Source organism: Chrysemys picta, chromosome 13 (genome assembly GCF_011386835.1).
Source record: "Chrysemys picta bellii isolate R12L10 chromosome 13, ASM1138683v2, whole genome shotgun sequence".
NCBI classification, from domain to species: Eukaryota; Metazoa; Chordata; order Testudines; family Emydidae; genus Chrysemys; species Chrysemys picta.
Window position 1 is genome coordinate 39,009,521 of NC_088803.1, and position 27,397 is coordinate 39,036,917.

At 40.1% G+C, this 27,397-nt stretch overlaps 1 protein-coding gene across 2 annotated transcripts in view; it reads left to right on the forward strand.

The window, feature by feature from the left end:
* Nucleotides 1–22,123, forward strand: part of SLC9A8 (solute carrier family 9 member A8) — a 44,073-nt gene extending 21,950 nt beyond the window's left edge. Inside the window, exons 5-16 of one of the 2 annotated variants that reach the window (XM_042858328.2) lie at nucleotides 1,468–1,551; nucleotides 2,993–3,094; nucleotides 3,828–3,862; nucleotides 5,648–5,791; nucleotides 7,225–7,363; nucleotides 10,098–10,203; nucleotides 12,303–12,419; nucleotides 14,140–14,222; nucleotides 15,795–15,906; nucleotides 16,380–16,600; nucleotides 19,116–19,262; nucleotides 20,595–22,123. In XM_042858328.2, coding sequence (XP_042714262.1) covers nucleotides 1,468–1,551; nucleotides 2,993–3,094; nucleotides 3,828–3,862; nucleotides 5,648–5,791; nucleotides 7,225–7,363; nucleotides 10,098–10,203; nucleotides 12,303–12,419; nucleotides 14,140–14,222; nucleotides 15,795–15,906; nucleotides 16,380–16,600; nucleotides 19,116–19,262; nucleotides 20,595–20,702 — 1,398 coding nt within the window. In that variant the 3' untranslated portion in view covers nucleotides 20,703–22,123. Of the gene's footprint in view, nucleotides 1–1,467; nucleotides 1,552–2,992; nucleotides 3,095–3,827; nucleotides 3,863–5,647; nucleotides 5,792–7,224; nucleotides 7,364–10,097; nucleotides 10,204–12,302; nucleotides 12,420–14,139; nucleotides 14,223–15,794; nucleotides 15,907–16,379; nucleotides 16,601–19,115; nucleotides 19,263–20,594 lie in introns of those variants that run through there. The other variant, XM_042858329.2, reaches the window with a different exon arrangement.
* Nucleotides 22,124–27,397: the final 5,274 nt, after the last annotated feature.

The following is a 27,397-nucleotide window of genomic DNA, read 5'->3' on the forward strand; positions in this document are numbered from 1 at the left end:
ATAGATAGGTGTTTCTATTTTGCAGGGTGATACTAGGAACAAAGTTGCAGTTTTTCCTTGCAAGGATACAGCGTAGGAATTACAGTGTCAGGACTTAATATTGTTCAACCTGGATTGAAAGAATCCTTGTTGCTGTTTATAAAGGCAGCAGGCTTCTTAGGCAGTGCCCCTGGAATCTTGAGGGAGCCGGGGGATGTAAAGAGAACCACACTGGGCCAAAGATTGTGCACGAGTGATTCAGCTTCTTTGCTCAGAGTGCCAGCAAAAAAAAAAAAAAAGAGCCATTTTTGAGGGTGGCTTTTTGTAAGGCAGTGCGGCCCAAGTGCTTAGAGTAGAGCAGAAGGAGTCAGGAGACTTAAGAGCCTGATTCTCATTTACATTAAAGCTATGTCAACACAGCAAGCTAGGGATCTGATTGTCTTGCTCGTGTACACATACTCGTGTTAGCTCTCATCAAGCTAGTGTGAGTATAAATAGCTGCGGAGCTGCACTAGCGCTGGTAGCGGCAGTGGGGGCATTGATGAGCTGTGCTGAGTACTTACCTGTGATGAGTATGTACTTGGCATGTCTCAGCCATGCCTGTGCTACTGCTACCAGTGCTACTGTGCATACGCTGCTATTTATAGCCATGCCTAGCGTAATGATAGTATGTGCACATGAGCAGGGGAATCACACCCCTAGCTTGCAGTGTAGAAATAGCCTAAGGCTCATTTACATCACTGTGACAGTGTAAAAGGGCATTAACCTGGACATAAATTACATTTGCAAATGAGACTCAAGCCCTTTAAATTTTTTCATTGGCATCCTGTGAGCCTGATTTAAAGCTCATGGAAATAAATGAGTCTTTTCATTGAGTGCAATGGACTTTGGATCAGGCCCTATGTGACCTTGATCTCTTTCTTCATTGTTTTCTCTCTCTCTAAAGAAAGGGATAATAAAGTTTACTCACCTTTTGTAAAGCACTGTGAGATCTTCACTTTAGAAATGCAAAGTATTTAAATGCACATGTGCCCACCAGGAACTGTACTGAGACGATGAACTGATTTCACATGGTCCCCTGATCAGCTATCTAATGGCAACAGTATTTGGCAATTACTGTCCTGGACTAGATTCAGATCAGTGACCTAAAGGTGAAAGGTGTGTCCTTTTAGCATTTTCCACCAATTTCCTTTCAGGCTTTGAAAGCCTGCAATAAAAATGGTAATGCTTCTGTAATATAGAAACTTATATTTTTTTTTTTTTGCAAGCAGTCTGTTTTCCATACAGTACATTTGGGAACAGTGGTTCATGATAAATAACATGTCCTGTCTCAAACATCAGATAAAAAAGTTATTTAAAAGGCAATCCTACGGTTGTTTACCATCCTGTAATCCTCTTTTATTTAGTGGTGGAAAATGAGACAGGTTAAGTATAATTTGTATTTCCAAGTATTTTTGCTTGTTAAAAATGTTTCCATTTATTTTGCAGGAGGAAGAAATGTTTCGTCCAAATATGTTTTTTCTTCTCTTGCTTCCACCTATTATATTTGAATCTGGATATTCATTACACAAGGTGAGATACTGCCAGGTAATCATTTTACAACTTGATCTCTCCTTTGGACCAAATTCTGCCTCAGTTACTGTGATGCAACTCTGGAATAATTGCATTGAATTCCACCATACTTACACTCATGGAATTGAGAGTGGAACTTGGCCTCTTGGACCCAGAATGCAGGGCATGTAGTTTCTGCTCCTATTAACTGAGCATTGGCAATGTACTATAAAAACATAGAGTCATGTTCCATTCTCCAAGAAGTTTCTAGTCTGATGCAGGCAAATCAAGGAAGAAAGATCTAAGAAGAAACCTAGGCTATGTCTACACTGCCAATTGAATGACAAAACTTTTGTCTTTCAGAGGTTTTAACCCCCCGCACCCTCCAAAAGACAAAAGTTTTGCTGCGACAAGTGCCGGTGTGAACAGCGTATTGTCGGCAGGCGAGCCGACAAACAGTGGCTACGCTACGCGACTTTTAGCGACACAGCCATGTCGCTAAAAGCTGTGTAGTGTAGACATAGCCCTAGAGAGTTTTCTCTTCCTTTTTAGAACTTGGCTGTAGTGTCCACACTTTAAGCCTTTGCTTTGGGCTTGGCTGAAGTCAAGAAGGCCCTGTTGTATTTTAGTGACAAGCTGGAAGACACATTCCTTGCCCCAAAGAGTTTAAAATCAAAGCTATTGGCCTTAAATAGGAAGTAAATGTATTAAAATATATTCTTCATGTTATTAAAAAAACAGATGGGTTTTCTTGTTACAACATATTGGGAGGTACTTTTAGCTGCTCAGCTCTTTAATAACAGCTTAAATCTGAATGAACTTTTAATTCCATGATTAATATCAGCCAGGGCTTCTAGTATCACTGTGTGGAGAATCTTAATAACCATTCTGAGCTAAATGAGAATTAGATCCTGCATAAAGAAGACCAGGAAAGAGATTAGTGTAATCTATTTTAATTATTAGGAGTAAAGTAAGTATTTGCAATGAAATAAAATTTCACTTCAATCATACTTGTAAAGTACAAACATCAAAATGTATTCGTTTTAAAAAAGTATTGCACATAAAGGATTTTCAGATTTATAGTAGGAGAATATGTATTTAATTTGAAGGATGCAGAACAAAATAACAAAACAAGCAAGGAGATTCTGAGTTAAGGGTGAAACTCTGTTCGTAAAGGGTCAAGACTGAATAGAAATAAACAAAGGCCTCCCAGCTGTGCTTTGGTACATGTGTATGCACACTGTCAAAGCAAGTCTTGTAAATGTCTTTCCCCTGCCTGCTTCGTATAGATATGAATATGGGTACATTGAGCTCAGTCCAACCAAGTGCTAAGCACATATAACCCAGCAATTGGAAGACAAATATATAGGAATCTGCTTTTAACTTCTTAGGTTGTTTTGGGGATTTTTAGTTTTACAGTTCATTTTCACTACCTCACTCTGTCTTGCTTTTGTGTTTTCAGGGTAACTTCTTTCAGAACATAGGTTCCATCACTCTGTTTTCTGTGTTTGGCACAGCAATTTCAGCTTTCATTGTAGGTGGAGGAATTTATTTTTTGGGTCAGGTAAGAAAAATGTCTTTGAAACTCCTGCATGTAATAGGATGGTCCTTCGAAAGCCTATTCTTTTAAAGAAGGGTCAATAGCCAATGGAAAAGATTATATAAAACAAGAACTGATGATAAGCTTTACCTTACCATGTATCCCACACATTACGTTACAAAAAGCGGGGGAAGGTCTATCAGTGTATGTAATTTCCTAGTTAGCTCCTGAAGTCAGGCAACTGAGGTGCACAAAAGGTGGATCAAGGTGGAAAAGTGCATTAAACAGGAGAATCAGAATTAATTGCTTTTTCAGAAATGCAGCATGGGCTAAACTAAAGAAGTGATCATAGGACCGGAGTAAGGCACCTCTATGAGTTCTAATCTTAGCTCTGTCACTGACTCACGGAATAGCTTGGGCAATTTCATTTAATCTTTCTCCTATCTCTTATTTCCTCATCTCGACAATGGGGCTAACAATAATTCCCTACCTCACTGATGTCCCGTGAGTTCTAGTTAGAATTTACAGTCTGTAAAGCACTTCTTGGGTATTAATTATTAATTTATTATGACATTTTTATCATTTTGCTGTATGATGCACACGTATACATCAGGATTAAAGTGAAGTTTGAAACAAAGCTTCTTATGAAATTATACTAAATATATACCTAGTAAAAATAATAAAATGAAATCTTTACACAGCTGATTGTAACTTTTTTTTTTATTTTTTTTTTTTTTTTTTGGGCCTGTCCTTTTAGGCTGAGGTAATTTATAAACTGAACATGACAGACAGGTAAGTTCTTGGTAAAATTGCCTAGTATCTTCCAAGAGGCATTCTCCAAAATACTGCAGTAGATGTGATGAACAGTACTCACCCAGGTGTTCTGATTGTGTTCTGGATCGCTTAGATTTAATATCACTTGTAAAATCATTAATCAGAATTAACATTTTTAATTCTTGTAATGCCGTTTTCCTAATGAAGTATATTAAGACTTACTAATCGATAGCATTATCTGATCAAAGTGACTGGAGCAACAGAAACACAATAACGAACAGCTTGGCACAAAAATATTTTCACAGTATTTTTTTCCTTGCAAAATCTTTTTTCCCAGACTTCAGAATTAAAATGTGTAAATTGTGATGTGTGTTTGATAACCTGACATAATTAAAATATATTATAAAGGGATGGCCTCCTTACCCATAGCTTCTCCTTAAACAAGGAGTGAACTTGTGAGAATTAATACCATAGACTTTTCAAAGCACTTGGCTGGCAAAGGCTCAACATAGTTTTCTAGAAACTCCCCAAACTGCACAAGAGGTCAGATTTCTGCTCTTGGCTACACTAGTATAAATCCAGTGTAACTGGATGGAGAACTTGCATTTACTTTTTTGGTTTTTTGTTTTGGTTTGTCTTTTATCGTGTACACAAGCACAGAAGATTTGTATTAAAGTCCACAAATCTGTTGGCTTAGTCAGAACCAGGAAACGTGACAAGAAAAAGTATGCATGAACTGCAAATGTCTTCCTTACTGGCTCCAGCATCTGGCTTTGCACAGCTGACAGCTCTTGATTTTGTGGTCTCTACCTTTTGGTATAAGATCTAAGGAAGCTTTAGCATCTTTTTTTAAATGTTTCCCTTTTGTGCTACATAGCAGGAGTATTGTAAGTAGCAACTGATAGCATGGCTAAACCAGCTCCTTGTTTTGGTCTGACTCAGTCTTTTCTATTAGTCGCCTAGTCTACGAATAAGTATGTAAGAGTCAGTTTCTATGTCAGGGTTTTTTCTGACAAAATAATTAAGTTCCCCACTATGTATGCACAACTAAAACCCAACATAGTGATGTAAGGAAACCTACATTAAAAAAATAAAATAAAAAAGTTTGACAGTCTGACCGTGTATGTGAAATCTGAAATGTAAAATATTCTAACTGTGAAAGAAAACTAGGCATTACCTAGCTGATAAAGCCTCTTTCAATTTCAATAACTTTAATGGCATGACAGTAAATACAAGTGTGACCACAGTCAATTTTTCAAGTAACTATCTAGGGCAGGTTTTACATTGTTAATGGGATTCTATGCAGTCTGTTCACTCTGTATCATTGTACATATCTGATTTGGTGGTTTGGATTGTCACATATTGAAAATCTGTTTCCACAGATTTCCCTTTCTTGCTTTTAGTGGGACACTTTTACTTATTTCTGAAAGTCTGGGGAGGCATATTGCTCCTACTTCTTTGCAATTTGGACATCCATAGGTCAGCCTGAGTTATCAGGCTTGGTGGAAAACTCAGAGTACATAAGATCCCCATGAATTCATGGTCTATTAACAAGTTTTGCTGTATTTAACAGATGATCCTTTCTTCCAAAAAGAGAGAAAAAAATTCTCTTACCTTTTGTTTTAAATATTGCTAGTCAAGTGCTCCTTAATGAGAAGATACAACTTTCTGCAAAATATACCTATACTGTTCCCTAGAAAATCCACTGGTATTTTCCATGCTTTTTCATTCGTCAGTATTATCAAATATGTTGTACATTTATATTGGCATGTTTTCTTTTTTGGGTTTTATTTATTCTCGCAGTTTTGCATTTGGCTCCTTAATATCTGCTGTGGACCCGGTGGCTACTATTGCCATCTTCAATGCCCTTAACGTAGATCCTGTGCTTAACATGTTGGTTTTTGGAGAAAGTATTCTCAATGATGCAGTCTCTATTGTCCTGACAAAGTAAGTGCATTTGAATTTGTACTGTACTGTAGCACTCCCTTGTAGATGGCCATAAAGCTTTAATTAATTTTGTTACAGATCCCCTTTTAGACTTACAAAATTCCTGATTCTTAACAAAAACTGTATAGGCAGAAAATACATGTTTTTCATCTCATATCGTTGTGTTGCTTGCCTATGTATCCAAAGTTATAACAGGGGAACTAAGTATTGTCATTCTGCTTCTATTCTAATATTATAATAGCAATCACATTAGCTTGACTATCTCTTATCCTTAAAGTGCAGTTCTACTCTGAAAAATTACCTTATAAAGCGACTTTGTTGAGCTTTATTTCAGTAGTATTTCATTGATTCCAGATCAGATTTGCTCAGTTTACATGTTAAATTTTTTCCCTCCTCACCCCAGTCCTGGGATCTGAAAAGCAAGCTTTGTTCTTTCTGGCTTATTTAGAAAGATTTTGCTAGCCAAATCCTTCTGTCATTGCTCCTCTTTGACTCCTGGTCATTGGTTTATGGAATCCTGACTGCAAGCCAGTGGGGTTGCACTGGTGGCCCTGCAAAGGGAATTAAGTTAATAATTCTATTGACAGTACATGAGCCAGAAGAGAATCCAGTTCACTCTCTCTTAGCTATGTTGGTTCTGCAGGGCTGACAGGAATAAAATGTTCCCCAATTTTACTGTTTTCATTGAAGTCGGTAGACGTCACTAAGAATACATAGGGACAGCAGATCTCCTGAGTAAAAAGGTGCTATATTTACATAGCCATTTTCAGGGAAGAAATGTACTTTAACCACTATCTATCATAGGTACTTTTCAATAAGGCCATGGGGTCTGCGAGCTCTAACACAATTGGGCTCTTTCTTTCCATATTGCCTCATGCTGTAGCAGTTTCATATTCCATGGGATCCAAAGAGCTCTCCCCTTTCCTCCCAGCCTCTCCCCTAAATCACTTATTTTGCCCTTCTTCAGTGACCCTGCAGCCTCTCCCCTCTACATTGGGATGGGGCTTTCTGTTTGTTTGTTTACTGTCCCACATAAGGATCATGTGATTTGTCTTTTTATTCCTTCTCCAACCTTTAGTTTTTACCATTGAAAAATGCATTTTCTTTTCCCTGCCTAAAGTGTGGAACCTGTGTTGCTGTGCTGGGCATCATTGTAGCCTATTGATCCATTGTGAGAAGATTTCACAAGAGCAATGTTAGATTTCCAGATTTTTAATGGAATTAGGTTTCCCTTTAGGGATTATACCAACACTTGATTTAATATCTTCTGACATTGCTCTTGTTATATCACAGTAAAAGCCTTTTAAAAGCAGTAGCAACAGAGAACTGTAGGTTGCTTGAATTTTTTTCTAAAGACATTTGGCTTTTTCAGATCAAGTCTTCATAACTGTTTGTTGCTAATGTTTTTTTTTCTTTTTTAAAATCATTCCCAGCACAGCAGAAGGTTTGACAAGAGAAAATATGTCAGATGTAAGTGGATGGCAAACCTTTCTCCAGGCACTGGGTTACTTTCTTAAGATGTTCTTTGGCTCTGCAGCACTTGGCACTCTTACCGGCCTTATTTCTGCATTAATATCCTTTTTGGGGGGTAATGTGATGCACATGCATAAATTGGTGAAGTCTACCGTTCTAACAATGATTTTCATCCAGTCATTCTGTAATGTTCCTTAGAGGGATGATTTTTATATAAGGTCTTTTTGTGGGCATGATATTTTCTCTCGCTTATTTTGTTTGTAATATTAGTGCTAATGGGCCTATTTTTAAACCTTACATAAAAGCTTTGTATGCTTAGATGATTGTAATTAAGGTCTAAATTATTGTATACTATTTTAGATTAGATGTAGATAGTGTTATAAATTTGCTAGTTGTTTTCTAAATTCACAATATTAATTCTGTTTTCAACATTGATCTGTTTTAATAGCATACGTCCTAGTTTTCACATGTAAAAATGGTAAATTAATTTTTTAAAAATAAGAAAAATATCTTTCCCCAAGAAATTTTAAAGTCAGACCATGAAATCTGCCAGCCTTACATGTCATATTCAGCGACCTGAATATGGATACCGCTCAGTTTGGGTGTATATGCTGAATTATATCTGTGGCTTTCTACACCAGCTTGAATTGGTTGCTAAACAACCCGAGAGCTTCTCCCCTAAGATAAGGAAGGATGTTTGTTTAAACCAGACACCTTTGTTGCTTTTGAAAGCTTGCTTCAATGTTTAAAATAGAAACCTGTTTCATATTTTTTGCGCTAGCCTTATGCTACAGTTTTTTGTTTAACCTGTCCATATTGTCAAGTACTTTGTTTTGTAAATGAGAGGACCAGAGTGTTTGTTTAAACATGGGCACATTTGCTATCTTTGTTCATTAGAATTGTTCCATGCACTTTTGATTCATTCAAAACATCTCAGCAAAAGAGAGAGACTGATATTTTCCTGATGCAGCTATTTTTCATTCAGTAATATCTAACTGACGAAGGCCAAACAGAAAAGCAGTTTAACTGCTCTGATATTTTATTGTTGTTTGAGCCTGAAAATATTAGCTAGCGCAAAATATTTCTGTGAAGCAAATAAAATTTATAATAGTTGCCGGCAGATAGATATGATTGAAACTTGCCTGCTCATTAGCCTGGAGGAACCTGAACTTCCATGTCACAGATTTTAACAAAGATGAATGTGGACTATTTTGAAAGTGAGACAAGAGCATGATTCGTCAAGTGCATGAACATGTTGATGTAGATGTTATCGCTGATCAGTCATGTCCATTTGGAACGAACTCAAAATCTAGCTGAATATACAACTGATGACATATAGAGCATGTTTGCCCTACTAAACATATAAGGTGAAATCTTGCTCCCCTCCTCTGCAACCATGTTGTATTTCCACTGCATGATATGGCGAGGCGAAGCTCTCATACAGGTAGTAGAGGTCTGCTACAGTGAATCTGAACGGGTGGATTACACTAATTCACAGGTAGTGTATGCTGAGCCACTGGTTAAATCTCCTCCTGAGTTGGGAATTCACTTGCTTTGGGTGCTGCTGCAGCCCTGAGGCTGTAACACCAGCTATGGAACAGCTCTGATTCTGCTCTGCTTCCTTCTTCCTGAGAGAAGCCCAGCTCGCAGCCTGGCCAGCTAAGGGGTGGGGGTGGGGGTGGGGTCCAGGTTTGGTTCTAACTTAGTTCAACTCTTTGCACTTTCACAGTAAAGAATCATTTTGCTTTTAATTTTTTCCAATCTTTGATGCTAAGTGGGAAATAACTGTATTACAGCTGCTTCAAAAGCAATCTAGGCCTGGGTGATGTCCTGGCTTCATTGAAGTCAGTCCTCACATCTTCTTGTCAACTGTCTAAAATCTTGATTATCACTCCAAAAGTTTTTTTTTCTCCTGCTGATAATAGCTCATCTTAATTAATTAGCTTCTTACAGTTGGTATGGCTACTTCCACCTTTTCATGTTCTCTGTATGTATATATATCTTCTTACTATATGTTCCATTCTATGCATCGGAAGAAGTGGGCTGTAGCCCACGAAAGCTTATGCTCAAATAAATTTGTTAGTCTCTAAGGTGCCACAAGTACTCCTGTTCTTTTTGCGGATACAGACTAACATGGCTGCTGCTCTGAAACCAGTGGAAGCTATGCCATTGATTTGAATGGAGCCAGGATTTCACTCCTAGTAAATCTTTCTAGAACGAATACAGATGCAGTCAGAGGTTAGCTCACATTTTCATAAATGTCTAAGCAAGGACAAAAGAGGATTTTATTTCTGTCAAAAGTAGAAATGAGAGAAAACGTGTGGGCCATTTCAGTTCTGAGTCCCAGCTTCTAACCCATCCCATATTGATAGAAAGCCATTATTGTTTGAAGACTGTTCTGTGACTTCTCTGCAATAAATTTGGTGGTCTCAGTTCAGTTCTGAAGGAACAGGAATACACATCATGATTGGAAATGTCTGCTAGTCTGAGTGGAGGGGTCAACAAGTGAATGTGCATACAAAAGTGGTGCTTCTAGATCCAGGTTTAAACACGTTGGCATGCTGCTGTCCATATTTTATGTACTCGGTAAAAAAAAACAGTGGCCTTCAGTCTCTAGGGCTGTCTGTCTAACAGCTTTCACCAACTTTAATTTCACTTCAAACCCTCCATCCCAGAAATGATTAATCAATCCACAGGATGTTTTACAGGCTTAATATTAGCTATTCACGAAACAAATATATGAAATGTGGTGAATGGTGAACCTATATGGAATAGATGAGAATTTTTCTGTGGATTTCTTTTCTTACTTTTTCCTTAATGGTTTGATATGTACGTACTAAAGCACATTGATTTAAGGAAAACACCCTCCCTGGAGTTTGGGATGATGATTATCTTTGCTTATCTTCCTTATGGACTTGCAGAAGGAATCTCACTCTCAGGTAGGCAGCAAAATGAATATGTGCAAAATTAGTTATTGAATTGTAAAAAGTTAGCGATCTGGATGTACAGGATTTTCAGTTTCTGGTACTGGGTTCTCTTCCCCCAGTGTTCCAATGTGTGTGAGATACCTATTGACACTAATATTAATACTGTAGTTTCAAATGACTCATTCTGCATATTTGCATGCACAATTACTCTGTGCATACAGTCATGTTACTAAGGCATACAAATGGAAATGTGAACTATTTTGAAACCTGACCTAGTGGTTTAATGTGTTAAAGTATTTGGTGTTGCTGTGAAAACAGACTTTGCCCTGTAAACAAGCTATGCTAAAATACTGAGCATATTACATAAACATTTCAAAACATGAAACCTTTTTATTCCTGGTACGTATTGCATAGTAATATAAAAATCATTGTAAAATACTGTAAATTAGTCATTAATTATTGTGTATGGCAGAGAATGTTTACAAATATGACTTCTTAATTGCTGACATTAGAAAGTACTTCACTTCTTTTTTAAGTACGTAACACATTGTAATGACAAACTCCCTTATTTGTTCAAACTACTTCCAAAAATGATTTATCAGAAGAGTAGAAACTCTGAATAACCTTGGTCATGTTCTGTAACTACAAAGGTCATCTCTGCATTCCAAACAAAGGATTCTTTTGAGTACACTTCAGATACGTGTTCTTTTCCTTCCATTCCAGTTCATCAGGGCCATCCTGTTTGGGCATGTAGCTGTAGTCAAATACTGTTAGCTTTTCAAACTTTCTTTGTTTTTGACTAAACAGGGCATTGTGTTATAACCCTCAGTTAAGTTTATCATTATTCCCAAATGTCATTTAGTCCTTTCCGTAATCTTCACCGCAGTTGATTTCCTCTTGAGGAACATGTTGTGGCCTTGTGCTTACTTATTCCACAAATTCCTTACAGGTGACAGCATAGTAATTTCACAAGTAAGTAATGTAATGTGTTTCCACAGAACTGCAAAAATCACAGCCACCATCTTGGATTCACTCTTTCACAAGAACAAGACCCTGGGGTTGCTTTTGAAACTTTTAAAGCCTTTTTTAAAATGTTCAGCTCTCCATGAACTACTGAACACTGCACATAATGCTTTCTTCTTGCTTCTTGAGTGCTCAGAGAAAGTAAAACATATAGCCCAAGAACTGGATGGAAAATGGAGTAAAGTAATCCTCCCCCAACTTAAAGCAAGGGTGCAGGACTGCACCATACTACCTCACTTTCTAAGGCTGCTGCTCCAGCCCATGGGGTGGAATATCAACTGCTGGCTCAACCTGCCACTTGCATACGGTGTTAGGGCCACAGATCTTTATAATTGTAAACCTAATGTCCCCTCCCTTAGCTCTCTCCACTGCTACCTTCCATGCTAACCTAAAATGGCTGGGTTAGAGGCCCCCTCTGCATCATTCTGGGCGTGCATCGGCCCACCTTGCACAGCAGCTTTACCCTGGCTCCATCATGGGCCGTAAGGATTGTGCCATCTCTCCCTACCAATGATAAAATTCCCCCTCTGTCTCAGATTGATAGTGAGCAGTGTGTAGAGCGGGGAGACGAACTTTGCTTGGAGAATTAAATGCTGCAATTTCCTAGCCCCATAGATTTGAGTTTTTTCCTTTTGATCTTGCCTATCTTTGCTGTGTGTCAGGGAAATTAAAAGCAGGAAAACATGGTTTGGGTTCAGCGTATTACACACCTCATGGACATCCTGATAGGAAAACCTGAAAGAACAAGGGTTTATTCTTTAAACTAGACATTGAGTTCTAGATCCTGCCCTTGAATACACCTGTGCAAGCTTGATGAGGTGAATTACATTCCAACAGCAGCCAGGAATCCATCTACACTAGAGCTCCCAATGTTCCTATGACTATGGCGCTGAACCAGTGTTAGCAATGATGGGAAAATTTCCCCTACAGTAGACGCCCCCTTAACCTCTTCCTCAGCTTTCCCAACTGTAAAATGGGATAATCCTACCTTGTGATGGTGTTGTGAGGATTAAGTAGGCAGTGTTTGTAAAGTTCCATATAAATGCTAAGTATTATTCTGCTGTTTGACAGTTGCACTGTATCCACAGGTATCATGGCAATCCTGTTCTCTGGCATTGTGATGTCTCACTACACACACCATAACCTTTCCCCCGTTACACAGATCCTAATGCAACAGACACTGAGAGCCGTTGCTTTCATGTGTGGTAGGTACTACCTTTAGCTTGAGCCTAATATCCATTAGATTAATATTTGTTTTGTATGAAAGGAAGATTCTGTTAGGGTCAGGAGGGAAGGCTGAGTGATCCTCTAGCCAGTCGTATATCAGTACTACATGTCTCTACCAACACACTTACTACTATGAAGGCTGCCAGGTAGTCTAAAGTCACCTTTACTGACATATTGGGTAAGCTATACAGTAAATCTTCTCCCTCCCACATCCTTCAGTCCAAGCTCTAGCAAAGACTTGACACACAATTGAGAACCAAATAGATCTTCTTGCCTCCTTTTCCCCTCTGGCCTAATTTCAGTTGAAGGAGACTTGAACATGTCCCTATTTTTAAAATGGTTTTGGATATAAAGAAGCTATTTGAAAAAATAATAGTGTTTCAGACATTGGCAAAGATTAATAGGTATCTCCAGTCAAACCGCCCGGAGCAATGCAATTGGTAGCCTTTCCTTTTTTTCCTGTTGGCCAAACTTGTGAGGAAGAAAGGGAGAAGATTCTGCATCACAATATAAACTTACGTTTAAGGGCACCTGCATGATACCATACCTTTGTGCAAGAGGAATAGCAGAGTATGTCTACACTACCCGCCGGATCGGCGGGTAGCGATCGATCTATCGGGGATTGATTTATCGTGTGTAGTGTAGATGCGATAAATCGATCCCCGATCGCTCTTCCGTCGACTGTTGAACTCCAGCAGTGCGAGAGGCAAAAGCAAAGTTGACTGGGGAGCCGCGGCCGTCAATCCCGCGCCGCAAGGACGCGAAGTAAGTAATTTTAATTCCATCTAAGATACGTCAACTTCAGCTACGCTATTCTCGTAGCTGAAGTTGCGTATCTTAGATTGATTTCTCTCCCCACTTTCCCCCCGCGCCAGTGTAGACCATGTCTCAGTGTCTCTGTCTCTCTTCCTAACAAAGAGCCCGCTTTGCTAGGACTAGATCAGCTGAAAATGCAGTAATCATATACATGCAAAGTCTAATCATTTTAAAACACATTGAATGTTCTAAATAGCATATTGACTTTGTGCTTCAGAAATAAAGTGACATTATGAAAATGCGTTAGTAATTGTTAATGGCACTATCGGAGACATTTGTAAAAATAACTTCCATGTGTTGTTAGAACAATATATTTGCTTGTATAATGCAGTATTTTAATTTATCATGCAAAGCATTAAGAAGTGCAGTAATTTAGTAAGATTTAAATAATTATGCATGTAACTTTATAATCAAATGTTTGACTCAGAATGTTTGAAAGTTCTGTGAGATATTCATTTTTATATAGGACCTGATCTAAAAAAATCCACTAGGGTCAATGGGCGTCTTTTCATTAACTTCAATGGGCTTTGAAACAGGCCCAAATTCTTCAAGCAGGCAAGCATACCAGTGAAGACATTTTTCAGTAATTTAGGGTAAAATTCTGCTAGCCTTCTTCACGCTGATTAATATTTACTCCTGAAATCAGACTACTCATGGAGTAAGGTGCTGCTCAGTGAGAATAAGGGTGGCAGAATCTGGCCCCTGCATTATGGTATATATGTCTATTTTGAATCTGGCCTGAGTTGAAGAAGCAGGGAGTGTGTGCGCGCATATATATAATGTATGTAATAGCCTAGTACAGGAGTAGGAAAGGTTGTAGATACCAGCTTTTATTGACCAGCATAGTTTTATTTGAATAACTAAGTTTGATCTCTTTTTCAGAAACCTGTGTTTTTGCATTTCTTGGTCTATCCATTTTTAGTTTTCCTCACAAGTTTGAAATGTCCTTTGTCATCTGGTGCATAGTAAGTATTTACTTTCCTCTGAAAGCTTTTAAAACCTTTTACAGTAGTTGAAAAAAAAAAATTACAGTATTTTTCATGGTCTATAGGGCTCAAGAGTTATGTTTTTACAAAACCTCCTATGTTTCTTTTCATAAAATATTCTCAGGCTATTTATATATTGTACATCATGCACCCAGAATCCCCAGCAGTGAAATGAAATTAACTATTTCTTCTGATTGTCCACACGACTTTGGCATGGATTTCTAAGAGCATATTTTAAGGAATTCTAGTGTAACTAGTGCAGCTTGTGTGTATGAGATTATTTGAAAAGACCTGAAGAATCCCTGCTTGAGTCTGACTTTCAGTCAGATTTATTAAAATAGCACCTTTTCAGAAGTCCCAAAGGGTGGAAAGATTATGAGGGGAGCACTTCTTCTCTACGTAACATTTTAAGTTCCTGAATTTTTTACATATTTTAATTATAAAGTAAAAGAAATAAATGATACTTTAGATTATGCCTCACACGAGGATAATGTGCCTGTTACTATTATCATAATATCAGTTTACAAATGCATAACATGCTCCCCTTTCACAAAGGGAAAAGAACAAAATATTAATCCACAGTGGGGCTGGCCTAGAGGGTAGCACCAGATGCTGCCACATTTGCATGTATACTTCAGAAGCGCCCTTGTTCTGCCATGAGAGACGTTGAGGTGTTGGTCTCATCTGTGGGAGCTGAGAGGCTGCTCTCAATACATTACATTTAACTTCCTCTTCCCACAAGCAGAGTGGCATTTCATTCTTGTTGGAGACTGCCTTCACAGCCCAAAGGCAAAGGCAGTAATTATGGCTGGTTGCCAGCCCTAGGAACTCCCACACGTTCTAGCTCTAGGATATTTATCTTGTCAAGGCATGTTTGTTGCAGTGTTCTTTCATGAGCAGCATTACCGGAACTCCACCTTATTAAGCGGAATTTTCCTTTACATTTGTTGACATTCATTGTGTAGAAGAAAATTATCCTCAGTTCTCATAATTCTATTTGCATATATTGGGTATGTTCTTTTATAATGATTTCTGGGAAGTGCTGAGGGACTGAATTATAACCAGCTGTTTGGCTTTCCGCCCGTTTCTCTGAGGCACTGGCCTATGGGGAGGCAGCAGAAATTTCTGCTTGCCTTTCAGCTGCTCCACAAATGATTAAAGGAGCTGGACTGCTTTTGGGGGGCTATCAGAGGCACTCAACCTGCACTCAAATGAATCCCTGGGTTTTTTGGAATGCCCTCTTGGCTTTCAATTCACTTGTCATTTGTAAAACAGCATCTGGTAACTTTTTCAATTATTTCTATAGTCTCTCTGTAATGAGTTTTAGTTCCAGTGACTCGGTGTTTGAAAATGTAAGCTCCACATTGACCTATGCTGAGCAATTGCTTTAAGTTGGATTACCAGTATAGCTAGTTATGAGGCATGTATGTTGAGAGTAATACATTACCTTAACTATTCACAAACTGGTTACAATTTATACTGCTCTATAGAGAATGGATGTAATGCATTAAAAAGCCTTTAACTTGTTATCTAATTTGTTGCTGTTAACAGGTACTTGTCCTGTTTGGCAGAGCAGTGAATATTTTTCCTCTCTCTTACCTGCTCAACTTCTTTCGTGATCATAAAATCACTCCCAAAATGATGTTCATCATGTGGTTTAGTGGTAAGTCTAAGCTTGGAGTTTATAGCAAAGTGTATCATAGTAGGTGCTGCTCTGCATAATATTGTGCCTCTGTCTATGGTGCAAACGCTAAATGGGCATTTGTGTCCTTCTCAAATCTACATGCAGCCGCAATGCTATGTTTTCCCTATGCAGGTGAGCCAGGCAGTAAAGAGCCCAGTCCGGGAAAGTGTACAAAGACTGCCTTTAAAATAGCCTGATTTTAGGGACCTAATAGCTTGACAGATTTGCATTCAAAAGCTGTAGAGATCTGATTTGTTTAGAAATTCAGATAGGCAATCAAATGCTAGGGTAATGGGCACAGCATACGAACCTAGATAGCCTTAAAACATGAAATAGGTTTAGAAGAAGAGACTTCTAATAGGTTGAACATCATGTTCATTTATAAGGATACAGAGGCCAAATCTTGCTGTTGATGTAGTTTTTATTCTTGGTTTATAATCCTCTCTGATCAGGTTTACGTGGGGCAATTCCATATGCCCTGAGCCTCCATTTGGGCTTGGAGCCAATAGAAAAGCGGCAGCTCATTGGGACCACAACTATCATTATTGTGCTATTCACAATTTTATTGTTGGGTGGAGGAACCATGCCCCTTATCAGACTGATTGATATTGAGGATTCTAAAGCGCGAAGAAGGAACAAGAAGGATATTAACCTCAGCAAGACTGAAAAGATGGTTTGTTCCTTTTATTCTTAATTTTTTTAAATGAATGATCATTGATACTTTTCTTTAATTTTCAAAAAAGATCAATGCATAATAAATATAAAGTGGTACTTTCTGTTGGAAAAAGAGATGAAAGCAAAGAAAGGAGTTTTTAAATTAAGGGCTAAGACAGTGTGGAGGGGCACACAGTTCAGACAGAGACATCCTTTAGGGGAGGATTTGTTTAGGGCAGGGGTTCCCAAACTTAGTTTGCGGCTTGTTCAGGGTAAGTCCCTGGCAGGCCACGAGACACTTTGTTTACCTGAGCGTCTGCAGGTACGGCCGCTCGCAGCTCCCAGTGGCCGCGGTTCGCCATTCCCGACCAATGGGAACTGTGGGAAGTGGTGGCCCAGCCCACACTGCTTCCTGCAGCTCCCATTGGTTGGGAACGGCGAACCGCAGCCACTGGGAGCTGCGAGCGGCCGTACCTGTGGACGCTCAGGTAAACAAAGCGTCTCGTGGCCCGCCAGGGGCTTACCCTGAACAAGCTGCGAGCCAAGTTTGGGAACCCCTTGTTTAGGGGATTCTCTTTATTGTTGGTTTTCAACTTGTGGTCAAGATAGTTAAGTCCAAAGCTGACTGTGAAAAGTTACAAAGGGTTCTAGTAATTCTACCCCTGTCAGTCCCAGGATATTAGAGAGACAAGGTGGGCGAGGTAATATCTTTTATTGAACCAACTTCTGTTGGTGAGAGAGACAAGCTTTCGAGCCACAGAGAGCTCTTTAGGTCACTATTATAGTGACCATAATGCCACTATATATATAAAAAAAACCTGAGGGAAAGCTTGTCTCTCTCACCAACAGAAGTTGGTCCAGATGAAATTCCATGTTGATAAGTGCAAAACAGTGCACATCGGAAAACATAATCCCAACTGTACACACCAAATGATGATCTCTACATTAGCTGTTACTACTCAAGAAAGAGATCTTGGAGTCATTGTGGATAGGTGTGGCAGTCAAAAAAGCTAACAGAACGTTAGGAACCATTAGGAAAGGGATAGATAAGATAGAAAATACCATAATGTCACTATATAAATCCATGGTATGCCCACACCTTGAATACTAGATGCAGTTCTGGTCAGCCATCTCAAAAAAGATATATTAGAATTGGAAAAGGTACACAGAGGGGCAGCAAAAATGCTTAGAGATATGAAACTGCTTCTATCTGAGGATAGATTAAAAAGTCTTGGACTGTTTAACTTGGAAAAGAGACGACTAAAGGGAGATACAATAGAGGTCTGTAAGATCATGAGTGGTGTGGAGAAAGTGAATAAGGAAGTGTTATTTACCCCTTCACATAACACGGGAGCCAGGGATCACCCAATTACATTAATAGGCAGCTGGTTTAAAAACAAAAAAAATTAAGGATGAACTTCTTCACACAATGCAGAGTCAACCCGTGGAACTTGTTACCAAGTTATGTTGTGAAGGCCAAAATATAATTGGGTTAAAAAAAGAATTAGGTAAGTTCATGGAGGATTGGTCCATCAATGGCTATTAGCCAAGATAGCAAGGGATGCAGCCCCATACTCTGTGTCACTAAACCTCTGACTGCCAGAAGCTGGGACTGGACAACAGGGGATGAATCACTCGACAATTGCCCTCTTCTGGTCATTCCCTGTGAAGTATCTGGCATTTGCCACTGTCAGAAGACAGGATATTGAGCTAGATGGACCATTGGTCTGACCCAGTGTGGCTGTTCTTATGAAAATACACTAAGGGATAAAACCTTTTCATCAGGGCCGGCTCTGGCTTTTTGGCCGCCCCAAGCAAAAACAAAAAAACAAAAACAAAAACCTGCGGTGCGGCCGGAGCACAGGTGCAGGGGGACTGGCTTGGGGGGGGGGGGGGGGGGGGGGGGGGGGGGAGGGAGAAGGAGCGGGCGGGAGAGAAAGAGATGGGGGTGGCCAGGGCTACAGCAGGGGCGCTGCCACGTGGCCCCTCCCGACGTGCTTCCGCCTGCCACGAGGGCTCTGCTCCGGTCGGCGGGGGAGGGAAGGAAGAGGACTGCCTCTGGTTCTCGGCGCCGCCGCCCCCTACAGGGTGGCCGGAGCGGAACAAAAAAAAAAAAGCGGCCGTGCCGCCCTAGCATTGGGCGGAAGGCCGCCTCGAACAATCTGCCGCCCCAAGCACCAGCTGAGCAAGCCCTGCTTGTCATTTTAAAATATTGTAAAAGCATGACTAAACCAACATTTATGTGAGTAACTCTATTGAAAATGTAGGGATCTAAAGTAATGACTATAACCCAATCTAATTACAAATAGATCAACACAAAATAAAGTAACCCCCATGGAAACACAGGCAAGATTCAGGATGGACTAAGTCATATACAAATCGATAATAGCTAGTCCCGTGTTGCTGAGGGAGGCCACTGGCACCTCAATCATGAGAGGCAGGTGAAAGTTGTTTAAAGGAACAAGTTCAAAACAAAAGCAAAAGGTGCAGTGGTCAGATTTATAAGGTTATTCCAATATGTCTGATCTTTTTAGGGTAATACCATTGAATCTGAACATTTATCAGAACTCACAGAGGAAGAGTATGAAGCCCACTACATAAAGCGCCAGGATCTCAAAGGCTTTATGTGGCTTGATGCCAGGTATTTGAATCCGTTCTTCACAAGACGGCTCACACAGGAGGTGGGTTCTGCTTGTTTTGTTGTTCTGTGGTAAGTGTTGGCATAGTATTTTGTGGAATTCCATTCAAAGGCTTGCAACTTTTGAGTTGGGCATAGTGAGGTGACCAGTCTTACTTGTTTATTGAGAGTTGACTGCCTTGTAAAATGCTAATTTGATTTAAGTTATCACTTTTCATGGCTTCCAAAGTTTGTAATAAATGTACAGAAGTGTGAGCTTTTATTAAACTCTTCTTTAATGTTACAGACTAAGATACCTATATCAACAGTTTGGTTACTAAACTTAGGCTTAGTAGACATTTGTGCCTAAAAATGGAAGCATCAGACCTGGCAAAGCTAAAATGTTAGTGTAAAATGTTGCCCACACACATGCATGCTTTTTAAAAACCCTATGGCACAAGCAGGTGCAATACTGGTTGTACCCAGGGCCCCGTGTATATTGCAGCTGTGGGATTTGCTGTAGAATTCACCCCTTGTCACAGAGTTGTGCATTGGAATTGCAGCTCTCACTTAAAAAGTTTCTGCTCCTTCTCCTTGTGAAGAGAACTTTGAAACTGTGACTCGAAAGCAACCTGATGCCTCTGCTTCAGGCTCTCTACAAATTATGACAGAGGTGTGAACTGCTCTACTCTTCTCACTCCGAGCCCCGTAGACTCTGGGATTCTGCGGCCACAGATTGGGCATTTTTCCCCACATGCTGTGGAATTCAACATTTTTTGTTGCAGAATTCACCGTTTTGCTGCACCAGGCATGTTTTGTTTTGTCTCTGGGCCCTGGTAAACCTGCTTTCAGGCTACTTCTTGCTCTGCGCCTTTCCCTGCAAGAGAAAATTAATTAGATTCCAGGGCATGCTCCCTGCACTGTTCCATAGAACCAGGCAGTGCGGGGTTTGGGAAACCAGAGCTAGAGTCCACCTTGTGCCAGGGAGCCAGAATATAGGCTGCCGGGAGAACAGAGCAGCATCCAAGGCCTGGGAAGATAGAATGAGCCACTGAAGCTGACTACAAGCTTCCTGCTTCAACCTGACGTACATACAAAGAAAGGCGATTCGGAGCCAGGCCACCCAGAAGACATTACTGCTGACAGCTCAGCTCTGTGGGCCTCTGGAGAACACGGGGGGGTGGGAAATCTGTCATCAGAAATAATCGTTGCTGAAAATAACCACTGACGGATTGTACATTGATGTTTATTTTCCACTGTGAGCATAACTGTGTCTACGCTTAGGGACAGGAGCGATAGGAATGAAGGGTATTTAATGAAGATATAGTAAATCGTCACTCTCACTCACACAGTGCTGTATCATCTAAACAGCAATTTTGATTTCCTTTTGCCTTAGGACCTACATCATGGACGCATACAGATGAAAAGTCTCACCAACAAATGGTATGAAGAGGTGCGACAAGGACCCTCAGGGTCTGAAGATGATGAACAGGAGCTGCTATAGCAGGCTAGAGGAGGAGGATTGTAACGAGTTTATCATAGAGCACCAAAAACTAGATTTAAGTAACAAAAGATTCTGACTGTACAAAAGCCCAGGGTATTAAGAATGAAGACTTCCCACTGCAGGTCCCACCATGTGCTGTTGTACTTAGGTTTCATAGAACCATATACACTGTACTTCATAAGACCGGTCGCTGCAGGACCCCCTCTACAGTAACACAAAAGCAGAATGTGGGCTGAGGATAGAGCTGTACCTTTTAATTCCGAATATCACAGCACTTGTAAGTTTCACTTAGCCCATTCAAAACTGCATTGAAATAACCTTGAAGAAGAGTGTCTTCCATTCTGATGTAAGCTGTAAATGCATGTTACAGTACAGGTTCCATAATACGGCTCCACAAAACAGAATGAGTTGCACTTTATTGTATACTTTAATACTCATTCATATCTTGGGGAGTCATGATGGTTTATACTGTGAATTTGTGCCAATAAGAATAATTGAATCTTTGTCTGGACCAAAACTGTAATTTGCATATTACGGATCCAGAATGCATAGTGAGCCCCCAGACAAGAAGCAGATGTTGTGCATGGACAAAAGCACCAGAACCTTTTAAATACTCTGTGTGTCTGCCATTGTTGTTTTTTTAATGTTGAAATGACTTAATCCACAGTACTTGCCATTGCCTAAAGTGTGTTTTTAAATGAGAAAGCGTAGAACTGGATTTGAAATCCATAGATTTTTTTACTTCTCCCCCCACCACACACACACACACACACACACACTCCTGTAACTTATAAATGGTTACACTTTTTTAACAAAAATTATAATAAAAAAGGTTGCTTCTAGCTACAGGCTTTGAATCTCAGGAAGCAGCCGTTTTTGCTTTGCCTAAATTCCTAAAATATCCCTAACACGCCTGAGGGTTCATGAGGAATGTAGGGAGGTTTTTAAATTCTAGAGGCATCAGTAGCAGGCTTTTCCATATAGTTTTTTTGGAAACACAGAAAAAGCCCCCAGAAAACCTAACCTAGCGGTGGAAGACTTTATTATGCATTGCTGCAGCATCCTCTGTTGGGAAATGCCAGACACTTAGCAGTCCATTAAGTTGTCCTGCTACTTTAATTTTTTTATGGTCATAGTAGTGTGTAAAAATGATCAGCACTGTTTTGCTTTTCCCACATGCAATGGACCGTTTGTTCAGAACTGCACACACACAAGTGTGCACCTTTTCATGGTGCATACTTACTGTGTTTCAGCTACAGTAAATACAAATTTGTATTGCCTAGTTGGTCATTTGCACATGCTTTAAAAAAAAAAAAAACTTTACTGAGCATTTTCAATCATGGATCTATTGTATTTTTTCTGGACAAATAAAGGACACTTCAGGAATGTGTTCAAAAAGCATAAATGCTCAAAATCCTAAATATGGATTGACTTACTAGTTTTTCATATGTGTGTGTGTTTGAAAGCTAGTCCTGATGTTTAAGAAAAAAAAGTGCAGCTGTTTCTGGCTAATCTCTCTGGTGAGCATTCTGTACTTTCGAGCCACCATTAGTGGTATCTGCATCCCCTAAATCAATACAGATTAAGGTGAATAGGGAAGTGAATTAAAGTTTTGGTTCCCTTTTCTACATACCCACTTTGAAACCAGTCTAGTGGCAGCACTCGAAGCTGGCAGCTTTCCAACAGCTGTAAATTAGACATGCTAAAGTTCGGCATTGATATCTGATTAATTTAGCTTTGAAGCAGAGCATTACTAAATATGTGGGCTTCCTAAAGCTATGCCCCATGCAGAAGCAGAACTGTTAGAGAATGTGCTCTCACCAATGAGGGAGACAATGTGTGATTTGCATGATGCTGCCATTAAAAGGTTGATTGTATAGTCCAGCCCTCCTCACTTTAATTTCAGACTCAATTCTGCATTTTCACTTGAAAACTAATTAATCTTACCAGGAAAGAACACTTTTTTGGGGGGTAACAAATCAAGGAACCTCTCTCTGCTAATCAACCATGAAATGCACTTTATTTCCTACCCTTGTACGTGAACAGAATTTGGCTTCATGCTTTATAGAACTGGAACATGCTGCGTAATGTGAGCATGAAGGGGAATGAACTCAGATTATTTCCAGTGTTGAGTACTGAAGAATCACATCTTGCTTGTTGTTTGGGAGGAGAACAGATCTGTAAAGAATCATACTAACCAGGCTGAAGGAAACTCTAATATTAGATCTTTGTTCCTAGTTCAGAGTTAGGGGTATATGCTTGAAAACATTTTTTAGGATGTGCAAATGCTAGCTGCAGTACTATAAGGTAGGGGTGTGTGATAGAGAGCGAGAAAAATGTAAATTCCACTTTATAATACAGCTATTTCCTCAGGTGCCCATCCAGAGTACGCGCCCGTTTGTATGGTTTTTTATGGGATGTCACACTTGCTCACGAAGAATAGTTTAAGCTGTGGGGGCTAGGAACCTTTTGAGGTTGCTGAGTATATGAGGATCGCTTTGCCAGATGCATATGCTCTTGGCTTACAGGAGAATGGTAGAAATTGTGGTGTTGGTTTTTTTTTTTAAAGACAGGTGAGACCCAGCTTTCCCCGTTCAAACAATGGGCTGCATGTTAGACAGCAGTTTCTGTTGTTTTGATGCACTATGGTAACTAAATAATTGAGGTTAATTGTCAGTTCTTGGAGGTATTTTTGCATCCTTGAGATGTCAATCATTTCAGCTTTCTAGTAATAAATAGCAGCTATTGTCCTGATTTACCTGTTCCTAAGAATTGTGTGGTGTAGAACACAATGGTACCAATTCTTGGCTACGCCTGCATAGTGCACTGTGCACCTCCAGATGGAGCAGGAGAGCTGCAAAGACAGTTTTAAGTCACTCTGTGCTCCCTTTGTGCCAGACATAACTTAGGGCACCCTGAAGGCAGCTTTAAGATACGCTGGCTGCCAAGAGCCCCAAGGGACTGTTATGGCACCCAGGGACTGCCAAGGTTTAGGGAAGTCTTGGCCATACCTCTTGTTCTGTAGACATTCCACAGGTTAGCTGTGGATAGAAGGAGTGGCACGTGAGCTGCTATGTTGCCTCTTGCACCACTGAACTCCACTGATTGCCCTGTGGCCATTAGGATGGGTTTAGAGCCACTTTGTAATGGTGATGCAACATAAAATAGCCGAAGATCAGAGCCACTGTTCTCAGTTAGCTAGTTATTTCACTGAAAGACGAGGCAATCTATAAAATGAATGAAGGTTCTATGCTAATATATTGGACTTTTGTGGAAGTTACAGATCGTGATAAATTGATCATTTCCTGCCCTCTGCTGGTAATTTTTGAAAATACAGTTGGATCTAAATTAGGAAACATTTGCTGCGAATAATTTAATACACATTAAATGGATGCAATGAACTGATATTTTCTGAATTAACGAAAGCAGCCTGAAACTCCTAATTTCAAGGCATATTTACTTTATTTAAATGTAAAAAGCAACGGTGCAAAAGCTTTAACAATGAGATCCTATTTAGTGGATTTATCAAAGACTTGCATCTGAGAGGAAAGGATGGGTTTGTGGTTAAGGCACATCACTGGGGAGTCAGGACTCCTGGGTTCTAGTCTAGCTTTGCTGCAGACTCACTATGTGACTCTCAGGCAAGCCAGTTAGCCTTTGTGTGCCTCAGTTTCGTTAGCTTATTCTGATTTTTCTTCATTTGTGCCTTTAGGATTGTAATCATTTCAGAGATCTGTTTGTCAGCCATGACCCACCACTGCCCAGCTCTTTGTCCATTTGCAGGACTATAGAACTGAGGTGCCACTTCGGGTAATATTTGAGAGCTTCAGAGACACTGAGGCAGGCTTTGTGTGAACCATTCTGATCATGTTTTAGTCTTGCTTCTTGCAGTAACTGGTTTTTCCCTGACTACAAGACAAGACAGGGAAGAACCCAGTTCTGACACTTTATGGTGATGACTGATTCGTAGGTTCATTTATAAATGTGTTGGCTTTTCTGTGGCATTGATCACTCTATTGTGGGCAGCTCAAACATGAACAGATTTATCTTTACAACACTTCTGTGAGGAAGGCCTGTATTATTACTCCCTTTTCACAGAGGGAACCGAATTACAGAGAGATCAGTGGCTTGCACAGGGTGCCACACAATGGCTGTGGCAGAGTAGTGAATTGAATCCAATTCCCAGTCCGATACCACAACTGCAACCCCATCCTTCTGCTGGGATCTCAACTTTGAGTAGCTTTCATTTGAAAAGGGAGCAGAAATCATGTTTAAATGGAGACTGTCAAGGTGCAATGATGAAGAGAATGTCCTCTCGCCTTTTGAGAGCACTGTTAAGATCTGCCTCAAATCCAGTGTTTGCTCGCTTTCTCCAATCATCCTCGTGTGAGTTTGTCTAGTTAGTTCTTGTGCCACTTGCTGACCTTACTTCTGACTACTTCTATCGCTCAATCCAATTTAGTCTGAGTCCTCCTATCACAAATATGAGCAATAGGTCTTGGAATAATATCAGGGTTATAAACGTGTTTGCTAAAAGGGTGGTACATGAGGGCAGGTGTCTGAATGTAGGGAGTATCATTCTTGCCAAGTTGACACAAGCAGGCTAACAATTCTCAGCTAACAGCTTTTCTTTACAATTGGGCACGTCTCTCTGAACAGCCTGTTTCATGGTCCATAGATAAAGGATTCTGTAGCATCAGCAGAAACGTTTGAGCCAAAAGCTAGGATTTGCTTCTCCTCCATGTACCACTAGAAATTACGTTCTAGCAACATGAAGACATTGAGACTGCCATTGCTGTAAAAAGCCCCCTCTCCACCATACCGAAGACACAAAAACGTACAGCTTTTACGAAAAATTCTAAACTGTTGACAGTGATATCCCCTGTCCACCTCCCAAGTCAACCTATGGCCAGATTTTCCTGTCAGTTACACTGGCATAACTGCATTGAATTTGACCATTGTAGAAAGCAGATTCCAGAGCAAAACAGCTGTCCGCTGACAGCACTCTGCCACTGGGCCCTAGACATTCTGATCCAGGCAGCATTAGCAAAAGACCTTTTATACTATCTCTCAGCAATTCTACAGCTCCTGTCATCATAGTAGGTCGGTGTCTGAAGTAGACAGGACCAATCGGGCTGGGAAGATCAATAGCAAGATCTTGAATTATAGTTGGAAGGGACTAGGGTGGTTGTGCAATATTGGGAAAATCAATGCAAAAGCTTGTAAATTAATATAACATTTCTGGATAGATTTGGTGTCTCCGTTACCTTGGAGATGAACGGATTGTCACAGTTCCAGCTCGAATGAACAACAATTTACCTTATCACTGCCATGCATTTTATTCAGAGAGGCACGATGAACATTTTGGCTTGGCTGTATTTCAGCGTCAAACATTTCCCATTGCTCAGAGCTTCCACTCGAACTGCTAAAGGAAATGGCTAGCGTGAGTTGCACTATTTTAGCCGTAGAGTTTCTTTGAAGGTGAGCAAAGCACATTGCAAGTCAGCTTTCTTGGAGGTGAAGCTGCCCTTGTTGCTTCTATTTAACAGTTTTTAGTAGGAGTTAAGCTCAGTGATCGGTTTTCAAGGGTTAATATTTTTCACAGAGATGGACAGGGTGGACAACTGAGAAAACAGTTGGTTAGTCTTGAAACTCAAATGGAGTGGGGAGGGAGATGGCAAAGGAAGGTTATTTGCACGACTCTGAGATTTCGTAGTCAGAGCTTTGCTGTAAAGCATAAGCACAGAAGGAAACCTGGTCATACAAATACTTTCGCAGCCCCTGCCAACCCTAGTCTCTGTAGTGCTTGGTAAAACAATATACTAGAGTGAGCTGAATGAAGCCTACAGATAAATAACTTTTTACTGGGTTGGAATCACAGGCTGCCTGTTTTATCTATGCTCAGCAGCTAGTGTATATGCAAAATGTACAGTTATGTACTCACCAAGAGATGCTCAAAACTGAAGCATGATCCTACACTCTCTTCACCCATTTTGTAATGTATTACCAATAAATCCAAGGTGGCATTTGGTTCCGTTCTGTTCTGTATCATTTGAAACTGTTTCTAGAGACGTCCTGTACAAATTCTAGGGGTTCCACTACACCATGTTTCCATGCACTTGTGCACACCTGGGTATTAAATAGCCCACAAAATGTATCCAGACTGTTTTTAAAAAAATGGATCTTGAAAGGCTGCCGTGATTGAAGATAGTCTATGTGAATAGCACTGCTGTATCAGGGTTCATGCAGCAGTGTGTAATCACGTGAATGAGGCTATAACTATATACAGCCCTGGCTTTGAAATGAGTAGCTTATCACATTTAAGAATTTACTTTCTAGTTTAATGGAAATTGAGAGAGACATTCTTCTATTGGAGTACACATAGAATCATAGGACTAGAAGGGACCTCAAGAGGTCTTCTAGTCCGGTCCCCGTACTCAAGGCAGGACCAGTTATCTAGACCATCCCTGACAAGTGTTTGTCTAACCTGCTCTTAAAAATCTCGTATGACAGAGATTCCACAACCTCCTGAGGTAATTTATTCCAGTGCTTAACTACCCTGACAGGAAGTTTTGAAGCCCTTTAGAATAAATGGGAACTCGTGTCTAAAGCCATGTTCATCTGGTTGAGGATCTACACAAATCTAAATACACCGATTTTAATTATTTGGCTCTATAACGCTCTGGAGAGATCCA